Source organism: Archocentrus centrarchus, chromosome 8, assembly GCF_007364275.1.
Source record: "Archocentrus centrarchus isolate MPI-CPG fArcCen1 chromosome 8, fArcCen1, whole genome shotgun sequence".
Lineage (NCBI taxonomy): Eukaryota > Metazoa > Chordata > Actinopteri > Cichliformes > Cichlidae > Archocentrus > Archocentrus centrarchus.
In genome coordinates this window covers 28,375,120-28,392,942 of record NC_044353.1, presented here as the reverse complement: position 1 = coordinate 28,392,942, position 17,823 = coordinate 28,375,120, and the positions used below count along the sequence as shown (strand labels likewise).

The 17,823-nt window shown below is 40.9% G+C and overlaps 3 protein-coding genes across 3 annotated transcripts; 1 reads left to right on the top strand and 2 right to left on the bottom strand.

The window, feature by feature from the left end:
- Positions 1-79: 79 nt before the first annotated feature.
- Positions 80-7,500, top strand: LOC115783937 (ataxin-7-like protein 3). Its single transcript, XM_030734944.1, has 14 exons — positions 80-298; positions 807-849; positions 969-1,040; positions 1,136-1,268; positions 1,361-1,532; positions 1,608-1,705; positions 1,800-1,822; positions 1,928-1,973; positions 2,288-2,325; positions 2,420-2,488; positions 2,587-2,630; positions 3,292-3,363; positions 4,185-4,321; positions 4,394-7,500. Exons 1-14 carry the CDS (start codon positions 291-293, stop codon positions 4,591-4,593), a joined length of 1,155 nt encoding a protein of 384 aa, XP_030590804.1. The 5' UTR covers positions 80-290; the 3' UTR covers positions 4,594-7,500.
- A 131-nt stretch (positions 7,501-7,631) lies between these two features.
- On the bottom strand, positions 7,632-11,982 carry tmub2 (transmembrane and ubiquitin-like domain containing 2). Its single transcript, XM_030734945.1, has 3 exons — positions 11,862-11,982; positions 9,157-9,788; positions 7,632-8,677 (listed from the first exon to the last, which is right to left on the bottom strand). The coding sequence occupies exons 2-3, from the start codon at positions 9,771-9,773 to the stop codon at positions 8,284-8,286; spliced, it is 1,011 nt and encodes a 336-aa protein (XP_030590805.1). The 5' UTR covers positions 9,774-9,788; positions 11,862-11,982; the 3' UTR covers positions 7,632-8,283.
- Positions 11,983-13,017: 1,035 nt separating this feature from the next.
- asb16 (ankyrin repeat and SOCS box containing 16) lies at positions 13,018-17,492 on the bottom strand. The gene is made up of 7 exons (XM_030734943.1): positions 17,359-17,492; positions 16,857-17,198; positions 16,511-16,778; positions 15,735-16,143; positions 15,542-15,625; positions 13,513-13,623; positions 13,018-13,425 (listed from the first exon to the last, which is right to left on the bottom strand). The coding sequence occupies exons 2-7, from the start codon at positions 17,191-17,193 to the stop codon at positions 13,240-13,242; spliced, it is 1,395 nt and encodes a 464-aa protein (XP_030590803.1). The 5' UTR covers positions 17,194-17,198; positions 17,359-17,492; the 3' UTR covers positions 13,018-13,239.
- Positions 17,493-17,823: the final 331 nt, after the last annotated feature.

Genomic DNA, 17,823 nt, shown 5'->3' with positions numbered 1-17,823 from the left:
CCACCAACTCACTTGACACGCGACAGGTGAAGCTTTTATTTTTAACGCTTAAACCGGAAGTCCGCTGCTTTACATTTCTGTCGCGCTTTGTCGGCCTCCTCGTTCGTAACGTCAGTGTTGCTAACCGACACCTGCGACAGCAGACACTTTTAGCGAGCTTTTTGTTTTACCAGGGATATTACGATGGCTGTAGCTGAAGACCGGGCCTCCTGCTAACGTGTTTTATGTGGATGGACTCGGTCATGTCGCCTCCCGCAGAGAAACTGCCCGGTTCAGGCTGAGTTTTCGGCATGACAGGGTAAGAGGAAACAGTTTGAAATTAAAACACACCTAACGTCGCTACATTGTTTCTTAGTATTCGAACGCTACAAAGGCCTTTCCTTCAGCCCAAATTAGGAGAGAAGTAGAGGCAGCAAATATAAACCATAAAAGGTGATACTAGCCGGAGTTAATTTTCTTAGGCAACTGTCATCACCCGCGTTTAGTTTCTAATAACGTTAGCTAGTCGTTGGTGAGGTTGTTTAAACGAACGTTTTATGTAAAATGTAGCTATTCTTTGAGCTTTCTTGTTGGACACACAATCATCATCAATTAAACACGTGCAGGTTTAACGCTGGTGAGGGTGTATTCATAAAAACAAGTATCTCAATAACATGCAGTGTGTGTGATGTGCAGCAATATGAAAATCAGGATGTTGCTGTAGTTGATGTCTTCACTTCAGGCATGGGGGGGAGTCACAGTTGTCAGATTGTACCACTAATTATTACATGTGACGAGCTAATATTTCTTCTCTTTCTTTTCAATAGGATGAAGATAGATCTGGATCAAGTGCTAATACATATTTTTAAAGTAAGTTATCTGTTTGTGCATTTGGATTAAATTTGTTACCTGTCACCCGTATTGTTGTTTGAATTCCATCCCGTCTCTTTTAAGTTCTTAGATCACAATCTTATTACCTTGCGGTCAAGATTTCCATTACAGATTTTCAAATGAAAATGGAGGATATGCCCCTCTCAGGCCTAGACAACACCAGGCTGGAGGTGAGGCATTACCTGTGCATACAGGTGCAAATCATATGTGTTTACCAAACATTGGGTTTGTTTTTGGTGTTATGTTATAATTTTTGATTTTGTAGGCCTTGGCCCATGACATCTATTCTGAGCTGGTGGAAGATGCCTGTTTGGGCCTGTGTTTTGAGGTGCATCGTGCTGTGAAACAGGGCTATTTCTTCTTGGATGAAACAGACCAAGAGAGCATGAAGGAGTTTGGTTGGTGTCATGGCTACTACTTCTATTCTGTTCTGTTTGTTTTTGATGTGTTTGCTTACCTTTTTTTTTCTTTTTTTTTTTTCTTCCTCCAGAAATTGTGGATCAGCCAGGAGTGGACATATTTGGGCAGGTGTACAATCAGTGGAAGAACAAAGAGTGCGAGTGTCCCAACTGTAAAAGATTAATAGCTGCTTCTCGCTTTGCTCCGCATTTGGAGAAATGTCTCGGCATGGGACGCAACAGCAGCCGCATCGCCAACCGCAGGTCGGTCAGTGAAGGTTGTACTGCAGAAATTTCTCCGTTGATCACAAGTTTTACATAAAAGTCTGCTTTTAACAGGCTAGCCAGCAGTAATAACATGAGCAAATCAGAGAGCGATCAGGAAGACAATGATGATCTTAATGACAATGACTGGTCATATGGGGCAGAAAAAAAAGGTGAGCGCTTGAATCATTGTACTGTGTTGAGAGATTAAAGAGATCTCCGGGTGGTGACATTAATAAACAAAATTCTTACGTCCTTTTTTTGCAGCCAAGAAGAGAAAGTCAGAGAAGGTATCTTTTTTTTTTTTTTTTTTTAAATCACACAGTGTTAGAATAAATGTATTTTTCATGTGTATTGTAAGGTTATTTTAATTTAAAATTTTTTTGTTTGTGCAGAGTCAGAATTCCCCAAGAAGATCCAAATCTCTGAAACATAAAAACGGTGAGTCTATCAGGTAGTTTTCAGAGTAGCAAAAAGGTTTTGATCAATACAGGTTATTAACTCCCAGCATTTCTTAGACTTGAACTTGAGCAGCTCTGATTTTTCTCAGTGTGCACAAGTGCTAATATTCCTGCTTGGCAGCAAGCTAGTGTCCAGGTTCATAGCTTGAAATGGAAGGAAACTCTTCTAACTATGAAATGGGAATATTTTTTTAGTTTTGATGATGTTTTTAAAGTTCAATTTTGATGTGCTCTTAGTGGTGTCAATCAGTTACATGAACAGTGCGTTTGTGTGTGTGCGTTTGTTCTCTCCAGGTGAGCTTGGGAGTAGCGTCGGTGCCGAGTCTTACAAGGTGACAAATCCTCCTTTTTTCATATTGACTGTTAGGCTGTAAAGTATTGCAAATTTTATACTCATAAAGGTTCTCATCCTGTCTTTAATTTCAGTATAACTATAATACTGGCATCAGTTATGAAACCTTAGGCCCTGATGAAGTCAGGTCCCTTCTTACAACGGTGAGCAACTTTCATGAATGTGCCAAGGCACAAAGTTTTTATTGTAATTGTTGATTTTAATTGCATTAATATAAATCATTAAAACACTGTTTCTACAGCAATGTGGGGTGATCTCTGAGCACACCAAGAAGATGTGTACCAGGTAATTACTGCCTACGCCTGTGACACGAAGATGAACTTGTAATTAAACCTTTTCACTTTGAGAAAACACCTAGCTGCTTTTGTGGAGCTCCCTGCAGGATAGTTTGTGGTACTGTAACACCTGGATTCATGTTGCTTTCACCATCTGATTTAGTCCAAATTCTGAGGTCAGTATCGTTATACCTTGTACCTGTGGGAAATATTGATTGTTTAGAAATGTTGAAAATAAAATCTAGAAACAGGATCTTGATCACGCATGTTGGGACAAACTCAGGGGTACACAAGTGGCAACTCATTTTTCACTTTGCTTAACTTCTTCTGGACCAGTGATTGACTTGTTGTTTTTTAGTTTTTGTTTTTTTTTTCTCTCCAAGATGAACAGTCAAATCTTTAAAGGTCCTAAAAACAGCAGTTATTAGAGATACTTATACCTTAATGAGGACCTCGTCAGTGACCAGGCCTCTAATATTTTATAATTCATAGCAACCCATTATTGTTCTGCCCCACCTGATTGGTTTGATTGACTGACTATGTCAGTCAATGTGTCCCAGCAGTCCATCCCACCTCCCCCTGCAGGCAGGGAGATGTGCGACGCTGATGTGGTGGTGGGTGTGGGCCGGCCATCAGTCAGGGATGTATAATGCCACCTTGTGTCCCACCAGGTCTCAGCGATGTCCCCAACACACGGACGAGCAGAGGAGGGCCGTCAGGGTGTTCCTCCTGGGGCCGTCCGCGTGAGTGTACCCTGTCCCCTTTCTCACCTCGACCACTACCCACAGTGTACTTAACAAACGTTATGCTTGAGTTGTTGTTGTTACTCTCATGATGCAGGTCTTTGCTCATACAGTTCACTGTTTGCCAATATGGTTGCCTTGGCTGGAGACAGTGACAGAGCAATGCTGCTGGTCAGTGCTGTGAATGCTCTGGTACAGGGGCACCTTTCCTTTAGACGAAAGCACTGCATGAGTTTTTACGACTGGTAAAGATCGGCAGACTACCACAGGAAGTTTTTCTGGTCGTGTGAAAAACACCTGTGTGAGTCGGCACGTGACACCAGAATCTGTGGTTGTAGCTTCATGCAGACAGTTAAACCACCTATACTTGTAACTGTCTCTTTTATCACGAACACCACAACATACTGATTAGTGTTTATTTATTGTTCTAGATCTTTTCATGGTGGAATTTATACCATATATAGAAAATTAAAAAACTGTTAGCACGTTGTTGTTGACGGCCTCTCGGGGTTATCCTGAACGTGTCACATTGTGATGATATTTACCCATGTTTAAAAAAACAACACAAGTCAAACTTATTTTTATATGCCAGAAATTTAGCATTTATTATAATAAAATAGCATCCTTATTTAAAAGTGATAGTAATCCATACACCTCCATCAGTGAAGGTAAAGTTTAACAGCTGAGCCAAGCAGACTTGCACGTCAGTCATTTTCAAAGAATTGCCTTAAATAGAAATATCATTTTAGTCTGTATTGTCTAAAAGTGTGTTACTGTATCTGTTTGGGGTTCTTTTTGTTTGTTTGTTTGTATTTAAATAGGCCGGCGCTGCCCGATGCGGATGCTGTGGTGGAGACTGACAGCTTTGACATTCCAGAAGGACAGACTTTAATGAGCCGCCTGCAGTGGGAGGACTCCCCTGACATTTCACCCACTGACTCTGCCTCGTCTAAAGCCAGTAAGGAAGGGACACTCATTTAGTAATTTGCTGATAAAACGTTTTATAAATACACTTCTGTCCCTGTTACAGGCACCAACCATTCAGATTCTAGGAAGCCCAAGAAAAAGAAGAAGCCATCTCTTGGTTTGAACAGTGGAGGAGGAGGAAGTGGAAGTCTGGCTGGAGGTGGCAGCAGCAGCTCTCAGAGTAATATCAGTATATCGACCAAAAAAAAGAGGCCCAAACTCTCAGCACCTTCTCTTTCGAGCATCTATGATGACTTAAACTAGCGTAGGCCAATTTGTCAGACCAGCTCTTGCCTCCTCTATGAAGTCCCTTCTTTCATACCAAGCTTTAAAGGTTTGAGCAGAACGGGATGAAACTTGACTTAGCAGTTCCTTAGTAATCATTTGGCCTTGGCAACTGAGGCATCTACATTTTAAAGATTTATCTTCCTCAATTATGAACACAGAGATCTAAGAATTGTGGTCCAAGTATCTGCAGGGACTTATTGGCCCACTTTCAGTGTAAAACAGAGTTTACTTCTGTTGTTCACATCATTCACGGCTGCTATATTAACACTCATTCGTCGTCTTAAGCCGATACTGAGGATGACTTGATGCATTCAGGTCACACTTTGTGTAGCTGGGTCAATGAAGATCTTCCACGTGACACTGTGGGAAACCTTTTGAGGCCAAAAACAAAAACACTGTTTTATGCAGCAGTGTGTTAGTGCTTCTCGTCAGTGGTGTATTTAGGTCTATTAAAACAGCCACAGAGGCGTCCACATAATTTTTGGTGTAGGTAGGCAGATTTTTAGAGCTTGTTTATTTAAGATATGATAGATATAAAGAACATATTACCCATGTACCAGAGACTGGGTTCAGTTCCACCCCACAGTCTTTGCTGCATGCCATCCTCACTCTTGCAGCTGATTTATTAAATTTTTTTAAAATAAAGGCATAATAATAAAATTAAACTTATATCACCATATCACTTGTAATCTAAATTTTAGTTTATAGAGCACCTTGAAGTCATAAAAACACATAAGTTGTAAGACCACCTGGATTCATACAAAGTGCTGCGATATCCTGAAACTAAAAAAACTTGAGTTTGTGCCGTGCGGTCTGAAAGGTCTCTCGTTTTCTTTGAGTTCTCTCTTTATTTATTTTTTTAAGTGAAACACTGAAAGGCCTTAAATTCCTTCAGATACTGTCACTGGTAGGCTGTGACTGGCCCCTCTCCTTGGACTTTGTGTTCAGTCTCAGTCGTAAGGACACGTTCAACTTTCAGTTCAACACTTGACACACACATACTGGAGTACTCATCAGTGGCTTTTTGATTCTAGCATTGTATTGCACAGTTGCGTGCGTGTGTGTGCGTGTTTGTGCATCTGTATGCTGACTCGCAGTTAGTGTGAATGACAGTTTGTGTGCGTGCGTTGGGTGCGTGTGTGTAATCATTCTTTTCACAATACTATGCATCCTAGAATGTGACTCTTGTGAAAGTATGTGTGTCATTTTGAATATTTAAGTCGTTTACATTAACAGTATATTTAAGTTTGTATTTGTCACTGCCTTTGTGGTGATGTGCATATTACTTGTGTATAAATGCAGATTTTGATATTTGATGAGCCAGTTAGGCTTTTGGGGCACATGTACAGTTCATGTATGTTTGATAGAAATCACGAGTTCGGCGTAATTTTCGTTCCTCCTCAGAAAGCCTTATCCCCGCGTGCTTTCACTTTGCTCGTAGATTACATCATAAAAGTAAATCAGTCCAGCTTGTTGTTAATGATCACGAACGATAAGTCTGCATCTTGAAAGCTTGTACAGTGTCTGATATAAATTATGAGATTTATTGCATATTGTAGAGGCTGAAGTCCTGTACTCCTCAGGTTTTGGAGAAGCATTTGCGCAAAGCTAAAATCCAGTATTTTACTTGGGGTTTCATAAAGAGGGAAGTTAACACACACACTCACTCACTCACAGTTTTGACTGCTCCTGTTAAACATGGCCAAAGTTTCAAATAATGAGGTCGCTTTTTGTGCCAGTTACTCCTGGTTGCCAAGGTCAGCGGCTCAGGCACCTGTGACTCACCCACCTACAGTTAGGACCTGTTTGCAACAGGCAACCAACCAGAACTCAGTTGGCTTTGAGGAAAAGCAGCTAAATCGACTCATTGCAGACAGAATAGGAAGTGAGGGACTATGCGGGGGCTCAGTGTAAGATCATGCAAAGCTGCTCTAGTAGAGTACAGGAATAAGGAGTTTGAAATGAGGCCCACACATTGGTGTTAAAACTAAAGTTCTGCTTAATAGCTTCAGAAGCAGCTGATAAAGTTCTGATCTTTCCAAAACCAGTGATTTGTTTTCTGTTTTTCATTATGTGCATGTTGTCAGACATGTATGACTTATTTGTGTCTTACTAAAAGGGTGTTAGAGATCATTTTGGCACTTTTGTCCCAACTCAATTTTTTTTTTTTTTTTGTTACATTTTTTAGGCATCATAGCATTTGGCAGGATTTTGAGGATAACAATAATGTCTCTGTTTGAAGGCATTCTTGATGCATTTGGACCAACATGTCATTTCCAAGAACTAGAATAGAAACTGATCTCAGCATCTGAAAACTGCAGAGATGCTTCGTGTTACTAGACTGTTGTGGATAAAATAACAGCTCATACTGATTCTTTTTATTCAAAATGGTTCAAGTTCACCAGGTGTTTGTTTGTTTGTGAGGTTTTGGAACGAGCATTTTAATCCTCGAAATCAAGTGCATTCACTTTTCTCTCACAATCGTGACAATCTGCCAAAGCCCGTATTTTGTATTTCTCCCCTGCATTTCTGACTGTGCCCTTTTGAATCTGTCCAGTAAAATCTTGTAATGTGCACTAATATTAAATGAACTGTAACTGAGGTAATTTGGTGACTATGATCCGATGGTCATGGCACCATTTGTGAATAAGGGTAACAGCTTGTGTTTTTTTTCCTTTGTGGCTCTTTGTGTATCTGTGTGCTGTAGAAGTGCAATGACAAAGAAAGCAATGTTGAGACTTTCCAATTTTTTTTTTCCATGCACAAGCACAAATAAGTGCATGTGTGAACGACTTGTATCTGAATACAATGTGATACATAAGTTATTTTTCTTCACTGCCATGCATACTGATGTTTGTATATAAATAAATACCAATACCGTAAGACTGACTTCTTTAAACCACAGAGAGGTAGAAGAGGTTTGGTTTTAAATGCTTTAATAAGAGATGCCTGGCAGCAGAATCAGGAGGTCTGATTGCCCCCCAACCCCCAAATCTTTAAGTGCCAGATGCAGCTTGATTCATTGTATAATTTTATTTACACAAAATACACTATATTTACAGTATCTTTTCATAATGTTTAAATTAACCTACTCCTACGTAGCAAAAAAAAGAAAACAGTCTTGCACTGAGGCAGTTGTACAATTTCTATTTGCATACAGAGAACTCGAGTCATTCAAAGAATAATGGCAACTGGCACACGCAGCACGACAGTAAGTGGTTCCAAATGATTTTGAGCTACTGTATCAGTTAATTTTTTTTCTTAAAACACAATCATCTCAAAGAATAGCGCATGGTATAAGCATCATGAATATTTTACAGCAATAAACACGGCAATGCGATGAAGCCAGAGTTACAACATGGTGTGAACCACTACGTCATGTTTGAATAGGAGCTAAATTAGGTTTTAGTTAAAGCATGCTCACTCTGTGCAGATTATTATTTACTGCACTTATACTCCGCAGTCACTCATGTTTTTATTTTTGTACATGCACAAACAGGCTCACTTAACCACTCACGCACGTACACATACGCTCTGCAATCAGCTGCAGCATCTGCGCTGAGGCCCTTTATGGTTTGTCCATCTCTCCAGACGCTCACCCACTGCTGTAGTTATTTTTATTTCTCACAGCATTCAACTATAAGTGTGTGCCCTTTCTTTGCCTTTTCAGCGGCTGTGCATCCCGAATATCAGAAAGCTAAAGAACACAGTGACTCCCACGAGGGAGATGGTCGCAGGGGCGGTGAAGAACTGCCTGTAGTTGAGGCGAAAGTACCACACGACAGCTAGTATCACCACAAAGACAGGCACCACCAGGCTGCTGGTGCTTATGGCCACACCTGCCGCCCGGAATCCACTGGAGACTCCAGACCCGGCTCCTGCTCCTGCTCCAGACTGAGCCCCTTCCTCTGGACTGACCTCATGCAGGGCCTGAGAGATGTGGCAGTGGATCACGCTGTTGTCTGTGATGTTTAGGGATAACAGAGTCCTCTTGGGATCCTGCAGCAGCTGGCCTTGGAAGATTAATTTAATTTGATGCTCCCGCCCTGAGAAACATTTGCTGGAAAAGAAGGGAGGTGAGAAATTAAAGCAATTATAAGGCGCTTTCTTTCCATGAGTTAGACAAAATGATAAATACTACTCCTGTCTGTACAATCAATCCAAAGATCCAGCCATAAGCCTATTAGCTTACTTAGCACAAGGACAAAAATTAAACTTTTTTGAAGGTAATAAAATGTGCTTTAAACAAACTTTTATTACTCACTGAGTAATATGTTAGGCTTAAACAAGTGCCACAAAAATCAACGTGAAAAAGAAACTTCTTAACTTAAACCAGCAGAGAGTCTAGGTCAACATCTGACCAATACACCCATACATAACCTCTTTTAAAACCAAATAAAGTTCAAACTAAGCATTAAGTCTTAATCAATGAACAGTAAAAGGCAATCCAGTCTTTATGGGAAGATAACTTCCTAATGGCTGTATTATCTGTGTTATTCGTGAAGTTTGGTGGTGGAGTTTCAGGGTTATTTTACCAACCTTTTCAGTATCCCTACTGTATCCTGTGGCTCTACAACAGCCACCTCTTCTGTGTCATTCAAAAACTTCAGACGGACAGAGATGGAAGTGGTACTACTGGTGATGGTAGGAGAGGAGGTGGCGCTGGTCAAAACTGGAACAGGCTTTGTAGCCTTTTTTACTTCCTCCTCCAACTCCTCATCCTCCTCCTCATCAACCTCATCATCTTCTCCATCAGAAGCGGTGAGCAGTCTTCCAGCCTGGGGTTGTTTGCGCTGTATGTCCAGCAGCAAATCTGTCCAAACCCCCTCAGCTCCCTCCCCGGTCCCCTCACTCTCTCCTCTGTCAGCTGTTGGCTCACCGTCATCCGGCTTGTTCTCCTGAGAAGGTGGAGGGGTCTGCTGCTCGGGCGTGTCAGCACTAGCTGACCCTCCACTGTAGTTGTCGTGGCCTCCTAGTCCAATCAGAGAGGCATGAGCACCCACAGTGAGGATCGTGCCCAATATGTGGTCTCCCCGATCAGCCACATGGGTCGAGAGCCAAGCCAAGATGAGGGCCAAGACCAGGAGCAATACACCACCTGCTGCTGTCACCTCATCCTCCATCCCATCCAACATGGTCAGTGCACACACTGCCATCTCTGTCCTCCAATCCTGAAGAAAATATAAGTTTAAGGAATTTCATAACACAAATTCCCAAATGTGGGTCCAAGTGGTTAAAAGTCTGTACCACAGTTACCATCACACTGCATGTGTATCATCTAAACAAATTCAAACCTTTATTTTCTGGGATAACAATGTAGAAATGCACAGAATTTCCTCAATTAATACAGAACATTTCCTGCATATAAAGACATTTGTTACTCCCAAAGAAGTTTTGTACTTTTCCTCAAAGAAAAATCTCCAGGATTATAATAACAATATTTTTTAAGCCATTTTTAACCAGGGTCACCTATACGCAAGCATAAAATACATTTTGTTTATCAAATGGCCAGAAATAACAGGAAAATGCAGACTTCTTTTATGTAAGGTAACATTTTCGTGGTGACAAATGTGCGTGTTTCAGGTGTACGTGTGTAGTAACCCATCAAAGATCCAATTTTAGCAAAGAACAACCCTGAAATAGTTCATGAATTTTGTGATATTTCTGGTTATTGGCAATTTCTATTATAATCTAGTTTTTTTCTTTGGAGGAAAGAAAAAAACTGCCTTGCAAAAATGAGTGCTGGAAAGACCCTGAGTTAGTTGGCAGACACTCAAGAGGATTATCCAAAGCAAGGCAGCAGTAATGCTGGGGGTTTTTCCTGCACAATTTTCTGGCACTCTACAAAGAGGTTTTAGCCTGAGTAAGACAATATGTGCATTGTAATCTTTTTTTTTTTTTTGTCCTTTCTACCAGTTTTGTTGATGTGGTGTTTCTTTTACTCAAGCATAATGGACACTTCTGTTTATCAAATGGGCAGAACAAAAAACAGGAAGTGCAGAGAAGTGTTACATGATGTAACACAGATTCAGTATCTTTACTTTATGCAGACTTGGGCTGTAGTCACACTCCCAAAGACCAATTATTAGCCATGAAATGCCCTAGCATATGACTTTGTTGTTGTTTTTGTTTGTTTTCCCCCAAACAAAGGCTACATCTAAATCTATTCAGTTACAACTAACCAATGTCATTCACACCCTGAGATTTCTATAGGTCCTACTGCACAATGAACAAGGCAGCTTTAAGGCAGCACTGGATTTACTTAACTTTGACAAACAACCCTGTCTCACATAGCAATTTCTCACCTGAAATTTGGGCATCAAACAATTATTATACTACTGATGTATCTATGACACGCTAGAAAAAAGGGAAAATGGGGGATCTGGACAACAGAAAAGTCTGGATTATTCAGCTGTCAAAATATTTGCTGATCAACTTTCTAATTTTGGCCTATTTGTTTCCCACCATCATATACACGACACATATAAATAACATGACGTGACAGAGGATCTTATTTACGTGTCTCTCGCATAGGCTGTGTGATGACAGTGGCCAAAAAACAGGATGGTTCCTCATTGCTTAAGTTTAACAAGCATACTCTTAAACCCAGCAACGATCAAGTTCAAATCTGACTGAATAAAACCTGGTACAAGACGTTCACTCATGTTTACGGTTTATCTTTACATTTACTTTTCTATTCGTGTAACAAACTCTAGTGACACCACTTAAAAGCTTGGTAGCTACACGTAGCTACATGTTTCAAAAAAAAAAAAAAAAGATTATCCTTTCAGGAGGTATTTACAAATTAAGAAATCGCCGTCTGGCTTCATTCAGGATCAAAGTTACTTTATAGAAGTATGCGCAGCATACCAAGGTTGGTCAACAGCTGTTTCATGTAGCTGGGAAGCCTCAGCCATCCAGCTAATTCAAGGCCGTGTCACCAGTGGGTTTTTTCTGTCATGATTCTTACACTAGACGTACACTAGCCTTCACATAGCCATTATGAAAGCTATCCCGTGCGCTTCCAACTTATAACACTACGCTCTACACTGCTGTCTGCGAGCTAACTCAGCCTGCCACCTAGCCTACGTAGCTAGCTGGAAAACGACCTTCGGCTGTTTACGACTCTCACAGCTCGGATTGTTTTGTCGCATAACAGTTTTCAGACTGAGCGGCAGCTTCGGCTGGGCATCTAATAGTCTTCAGTGTATATAACGGCATATATAAACATCAAATAATCTCACCTGCCAGTTGTAAAATCAGAGCATGGTTGAAGGCGAGGCTTAATGCTAGTTAGCAGCTGCTGCTGCTTAAAAACCACATAATAAACACAGAGGCGGCGTGACGTAATCACGGGGCAACGGGGGCGCCTGTTGCTCCTCCTCGATATGCATTTTAAAAAAGTAAAAAACAACACAATAAAAACACGGTAGTTTTTTTAAAGAACATTTTTATTGGAATAAATTACATTCAAACTCAGTTATATCGGGACAGTGTTGTTTTTTTAAATCAAATATTTAAACTTTTTCAAATAATTAAAAAGAAAAAAAGTGGAGAAAAAGACGAAAGTCTTCTCTCAATTAAAAAAATTCCTATGATTTTTATGGCCCAAAGTTGTTTGTAGTTTCAGTATTTGCACAGAAAAGTAAAAACAAAAAGAAATAAGCAAACAGAAATACAATATATCAACTAAAGTACTGGGCTGCACCTCTTAAACTCTGAATTCAGGTGTTTTCCGTCCCATTGCCACAGGTGTATAAAATCAAGCCCCTAACCATGCAGTCTGCCTTTTCAGTTATCTGCATTTAAGTGTAGGACTGTATCTTCACAGCCTAGCGGTTGACACCTTATGATACAGGTAGGAGACACAAACCCAGTGTCAAAGGGGCACTGGTTGGTGTGCTCCTAGTGCCAGTCCCAACCCTGGATAAATGGGGGGGTTGGTGTTTGTGTAGGTGGCCTAGTACTTCTGCCCATATTGTGTACCAGTAAGCTACTCATAAAGAGGTACCTGTATGTGTAGTTCACTACTCCCCAACACTGGCTAAGGTATTGCTACACTTTGATGTACTGGTAATATCGAACACTTTTAAAGCACATTTTATATGAAACAACTTCTTCCTCTTCTGGCTGCTACCATTAAGGGTCACCACAGTATAATGTCTGCCTTCAATCCACCTTATCCTTAGCGTCCTTCTCTGTCACACCAACCTTCTGCATGTTCTCCTTCACTACATCTTTGATCATTTCATCTAAAATTAGTAGTGAAATTATATATACATATAGCACCAACCAACCAATCTAAATGAAACTAAATAGCTAAACAGTTATTCAACAGGAAGTTGTTTTTTTTTAGCATCTTAAAAAAAAAAAAAGTTTATTAAAGGTATTCAAGTTCACAAAAAAACAAGTGTTAGTTTAAAATAGCATCAGAGACATGTTTTTCAAATCTAATTTGCATACATTTTTGTTCGTTAAATTCCCCTAAGTAACAGGAAAATGTATACATTTTTTCAATTTTGCAATCATCGTTATATGAGAGTCACCATCCCCAAACCCCCTGAAATCTAAAATAAATCTAAACTAATTTTTCCAGTCAGGGAGGATGCGCACAATGTAAAGTCAGAGGAGCGTGCCATCATTACAGAGCAGCAGATAATTCCTCACAGAGCTGGGAATGTCCAATTTACTGACTACCGAGTGACACCGGGCCCCTAAATGCTGACGTAAAGCACACCGACAGAGGTGCTGCAGAGAGCGAGGCTGAGCACTCCGCTGACGCACCAACTGGAAGAAACGCCGATGCTCCTGAAGCAGGGAGAAAGAAACGGAAACACTACAGTGTGGCAGGAAAACAAGCAGAGGAGAATAGATCTAACACTGCAGAGAGCTCACCTCGTGTATCTCAGCAGACACAGCATCCATCCATTCACTGGGAGGGAGGCATGAGTACGAGTTCAGCATCACCTCCACGGTGGCCGGGGAGAGGACACACTGCTTCAGCATCTGTGAACAAAACACTGTTTGCAAAATCGAACAGTAACATTTTATATTAACCATCCTGAAAAATTAATCAATTAATCAGGTTATGTTAAGATAGGTTAAGATTGCAGTTCCCATTTTGATTTAAATGATATTCTTTCTCATTTCTCACATTTTTCTGGTGTCTCTCGTGTTTCCGTGTCTTGGTCTTCCTCTCTTTTGCTCTGCATTAGTTTCCTTGTCTTCCTTATATTGTTTCCAGCCCTGTGATGGACTAGTGACCAGTCCAGCGTGTGCCCAGCCTCTCACCCTATGAATGCTCCTTTCTCCAGGGTCTCCTTACAACTGACACATACCTCCCACTTTATTAAGTACAACTTGTTAGTCCTGTATTGAACCCTAATTTGCCTTCAGAACTGCCTTAATTCTTTATGGAATAGATTAAACAAGGTGCTGGAAACATTCCTCAGAGATTTTGGTCCAAATTGAAATTATAGCATCACACAGCTGCTGCAGTTGCTCTATTGGATTGAGATCTGGCAGCTGTGGAAGCCATTTAAGTGCAGTGAGCTCATTGTCATGTTCAAGAAACAAGTTTGAGATGATTTGAGCTTTGTGACCCGAAGTGTTAACCTGCTGGAAGCAGCCATCAGAAGACTGCGTTTATAAAGGGATGAACATGGTCAGCAACAATACTCAGGCAGGCTGTTGTGTCTAAAAGATGCTCAGCTGGTACTAAGCGACCCAAAGTGTTGCAAGAAAATATCCCCCATACTGTAATTGCACGCACTGTATTAGGTATTTGTTCTTTTGATAAATGTTTCAGTGAGTTTATTTTCAATTCAGGCACTTCAAATAGACCTATTCAGTCAAAACCACTGCAGTATCAGAGACACGCATGAGGCCTGTTGGCATTGCATCGTGTGACACACGTTTTGTGGCCATGGTGAGACTGGTTTCACTCCTAAGTTCTCATGTTTTAACACAAACCTCGATCCCAAACCAAACAGCTAGTAAAAATGAAACCAAAGAAAGGCTGAAACAGGAAACAAAGTGCAGTCTACATCTTCACAGTCACCAACTCTACACCATCACCATCTTACCGGCCTTTTTATACGCAGTTTAAAACAAGTACAACAAACAGCTTTATAACACGCGTCCAAACAGTGTTCATAGATGCATCACAAATGTGTTTATTAACCATTTACAATGTTTTATAAACAATAGCTACAACTTTACAATAACAAGCCCAGCATGGTCTTAGATTCTATATAAGCCTATTATTAATGAGTTATTACACATTCATAAGTATTCTTTTATTGTTTGTAAACAGAAAAATAACTAACTGAAGTTTAAAAACTATCACTTTACAGTTTATGGTTATTATACATTGTTGCTAATCCAACTTTTGAGAAAAGAATTTTTAGGTGTCAATCTGATTAAAAGAACATATTTACATTACTGGGGCCATTTTTTTCTTCCATGTTTACTCTTTGCTTTATATGTTCTTTGTGTTAGAGTTGTCTAATCTGAGAGTGCTTATATTTTTTATTTACTCTTTTGTGCATTAACAAAATATATTAAATGTAGATATTTAGACTTTTCCAATCTTAATATTTTGTAACATTTGTCTGCTTATTTTTGTTTATATTCATCAAACTTTGACATGTATTATTATTTCATATCAGGATGTTTTTATCAATCCCTGATGTGACATTTATTTATTTGCAATTTGGCTCGCCTTTAGATTAATTGTTACAGCTTATGACTTTAATATAAAGCTGTAGAAGCAACACATTTTAAAAATGTTTCCTTCATCACCGCACTGCCAGCACTGGCATGAAGTCAGTGCTAACAGTTTGTGTGAATTCACCAGTGTCTTTGCACTATGTCCATATTTAATATGCAGCAGTTCCCTCACAGTGTGGCTGTTTGATCAAACCTTTGGTGAAACAGGCTTAGCTCCGTGGTTCAGGAGTGATTGCGCGATTGCTTCAGGTTGCTGGTCCGGGAAATCTTCTACCACCTTAAGAATCAAACAGAAAAGTTTTTTAATCACAAAATGTATGTCTGCCTTTGCGATTGTTAACGATACTCATTTGCATTACTTCCTTATTTCACACAGCATCTGCTACCTGCAGCAAACAGTCCATCGGTGTGTATCCTGCACAATTGGTAACATCAGCCTTCGCCCCGTGAAGCAGGAGGACGTCTACAATCCTGGGGCAGCAGTTTGCGCAGGCGTTGTGCAGTGGGGTGTGCTGTTTCCTCCCTGCAGTTCGAGCATCGGCTCCTGCGTCCAGAAGCTTCTGAATCACACGGAGGTAGCGTCCGGCCTCGGATGGCCTCTCGGCTCCAGAGCACGCAGCATTCAGAGGGGTCTCCCCCTCTCGGTTTGTGGCCAACACATCAGCTCCGTGGCTAAGAAAGAGCTCGACGTGCTCCTCGAGGCCTCGTCGAGCAGCCACGTGCAGAGGTGTGAGTCTCGACTCCCTGGTCCTTACACTGACCTCTGCACCTCCTTCCAAAAGCAGCTCGGCACACCTTTAAAGAAATAGTAGATATGAATATCTACCTCAATATCTGCACTGCCAAAACATTCAGTCCATAATGGGCCTTTCCTCTCTAATATTAATATAAGAAATGCAGCTCTCTGCTATTTTTGGTAATACCTTGGTTTTTTTTTCTTGTTCACTAGATATCTGCCATTTGTATTATTACATTAAATTATATAAAACTAAGTTTTTTCTATTTACTGCGGTAAATGACATTTAAAGAAGAACATTTTCTCTGTAAGAGAACATTAATATTAAGCTTTCTCTCAATTACTGCTTGGCAGCAATACCCTTAGCTGAATATTGATACTAATGCACAGTAAGAAAATTGTTGTCAGCTTTTTTTTAGCACTTACTGGAATGACTGGGCAGAGGTACAGAGGTGAAGCGGGGCGCTGCCATCTGCAGCCAACAGATCAGGATCTGCTCCATGAGAAAGCAGCAGCTGGACACAAATAGAATGGCCTCCTATACACGCATCATGGAGGGCGGTGTTGCCTCCCGGGTCAGCGTTCACCTCCGCCCCACGAAACAGCAGCTCCTCCACACATGCTGTGTGTCCTCTGCTGGCAGCCAGACGTAAGGCTGAGGTTTGTTTCACCGTAGAGCTCATAGTCCACATGCCTGGAGGAGGAGGAAATGCATTTAATTAGATTAAAGTGTTTATGGAAGATTAAAAGACAGAAGTCTTCAAAGTCATACCCATCTCTGGAGCCCACACCATCTCCTCATGCACTGTCTCCATCAGGGCATTGACCATACCAGGGTCCTTCAGCACCGCATACACTCCTTTCATGTCCCCACACATGAAGGTGTTGTGGACAGCCGTGTCTCTGCATCGGATCTGGGGCGGAGGGGCCCTGACCTCTTGGAGCCGCTGCTGACGGGGAGGAGGCCTGGGGGGCCGAGGCAGTGGCGCTCTAGTCATGGCTCTCCTGTGAGCCAGTGCTCGCCGTGCATCGTCCCACTCTTGAAACTCTTGCTCCAGTCTCAGAGAGCGCAGTGAGGTAGAAGTGAATGGAAATGTGTTCTTTGACATGGGGCCTCAAAGTCAAAACAGATTAAAAGGAGGAAGATTTTATGCCATTTTCCAGTTTTATCAGAGCAGGACGCCCACACATTCACCTCCCTAAAGTCAGCCTCCTCCCACTGAAGCACTGGGAAGTACTGTCTACTAAAATAGCAACATACAGCTTTTACTCACCCTTTACTGGAACAGCTGTGAATCACGTTCAAGCAGAGGTCAAATAAACACTTTTACAATTGGAATAAATCTCATTTTCCTTTGAAAATGAACTATTATGAAGAGATTTACAAATTAAATGCTCTTCCGTTGTGGCCACAGTCACAAGATTGTTGCACAAGTGCAGCACTGAATATTAATAGATCAGAATGCAAGCTGATACTGGTCTTATTCACAGCGGCCACTAGATGGGAGTATTGACCCAGCATTTAGCTCTATTACAGTCACGTAAACCAAAGAGCACGGCAGTGCCAAGATAGATCAATACGGTTTTAAGAAGAACACCACATTATCACGATCAAACATGTGTTATACTCGATTTGCAGACAGTGTTATAGCTTACATAGCTTTGTCAGTAAGTACTCTGTAGTTTGGCTAAACTTAAACAAAAACGAAGCTACGTTTAATGCCGGTTCGTATGCGATG

Coding starts and splice junctions, on each gene's coding strand:
- tmub2 (XM_030734945.1), bottom strand. CDS start 9,773: ATGGCAGTGTGTGCACTGACCATGTTGGATGGGATGGAGGATGAGGTG. Junction 8,678..9,156: donor ACAGTAGGGATACTGAAAAG/GTTGGTAAAATA, acceptor CTTCTTTTCCAG/CAAATGTTTCTCAGGGCGGG.
- asb16 (XM_030734943.1), bottom strand. CDS start 17,193: ATGTCAAAGAACACATTTCCATTCACTTCTACCTCACTGCGCTCTCTG. Junction 16,779..16,856: donor GGTGTGGGCTCCAGAGATGG/GTATGACTTTGA, acceptor CTCCTCCTCCAG/GCATGTGGACTATGAGCTCT. Junction 15,626..15,734: donor CGATGGACTGTTTGCTGCAG/GTAGCAGATGCT, acceptor TTGATTCTTAAG/GTGGTAGAAGATTTCCCGGA.
- LOC115783937 (XM_030734944.1), top strand. Junction 1,041..1,135: donor TAGACAACACCAGGCTGGAG/GTGAGGCATTAC, acceptor TTGATTTTGTAG/GCCTTGGCCCATGACATCTA. Junction 3,364..4,184: donor TTCCTCCTGGGGCCGTCCGC/GTGAGTGTACCC, acceptor GTATTTAAATAG/GCCGGCGCTGCCCGATGCGG.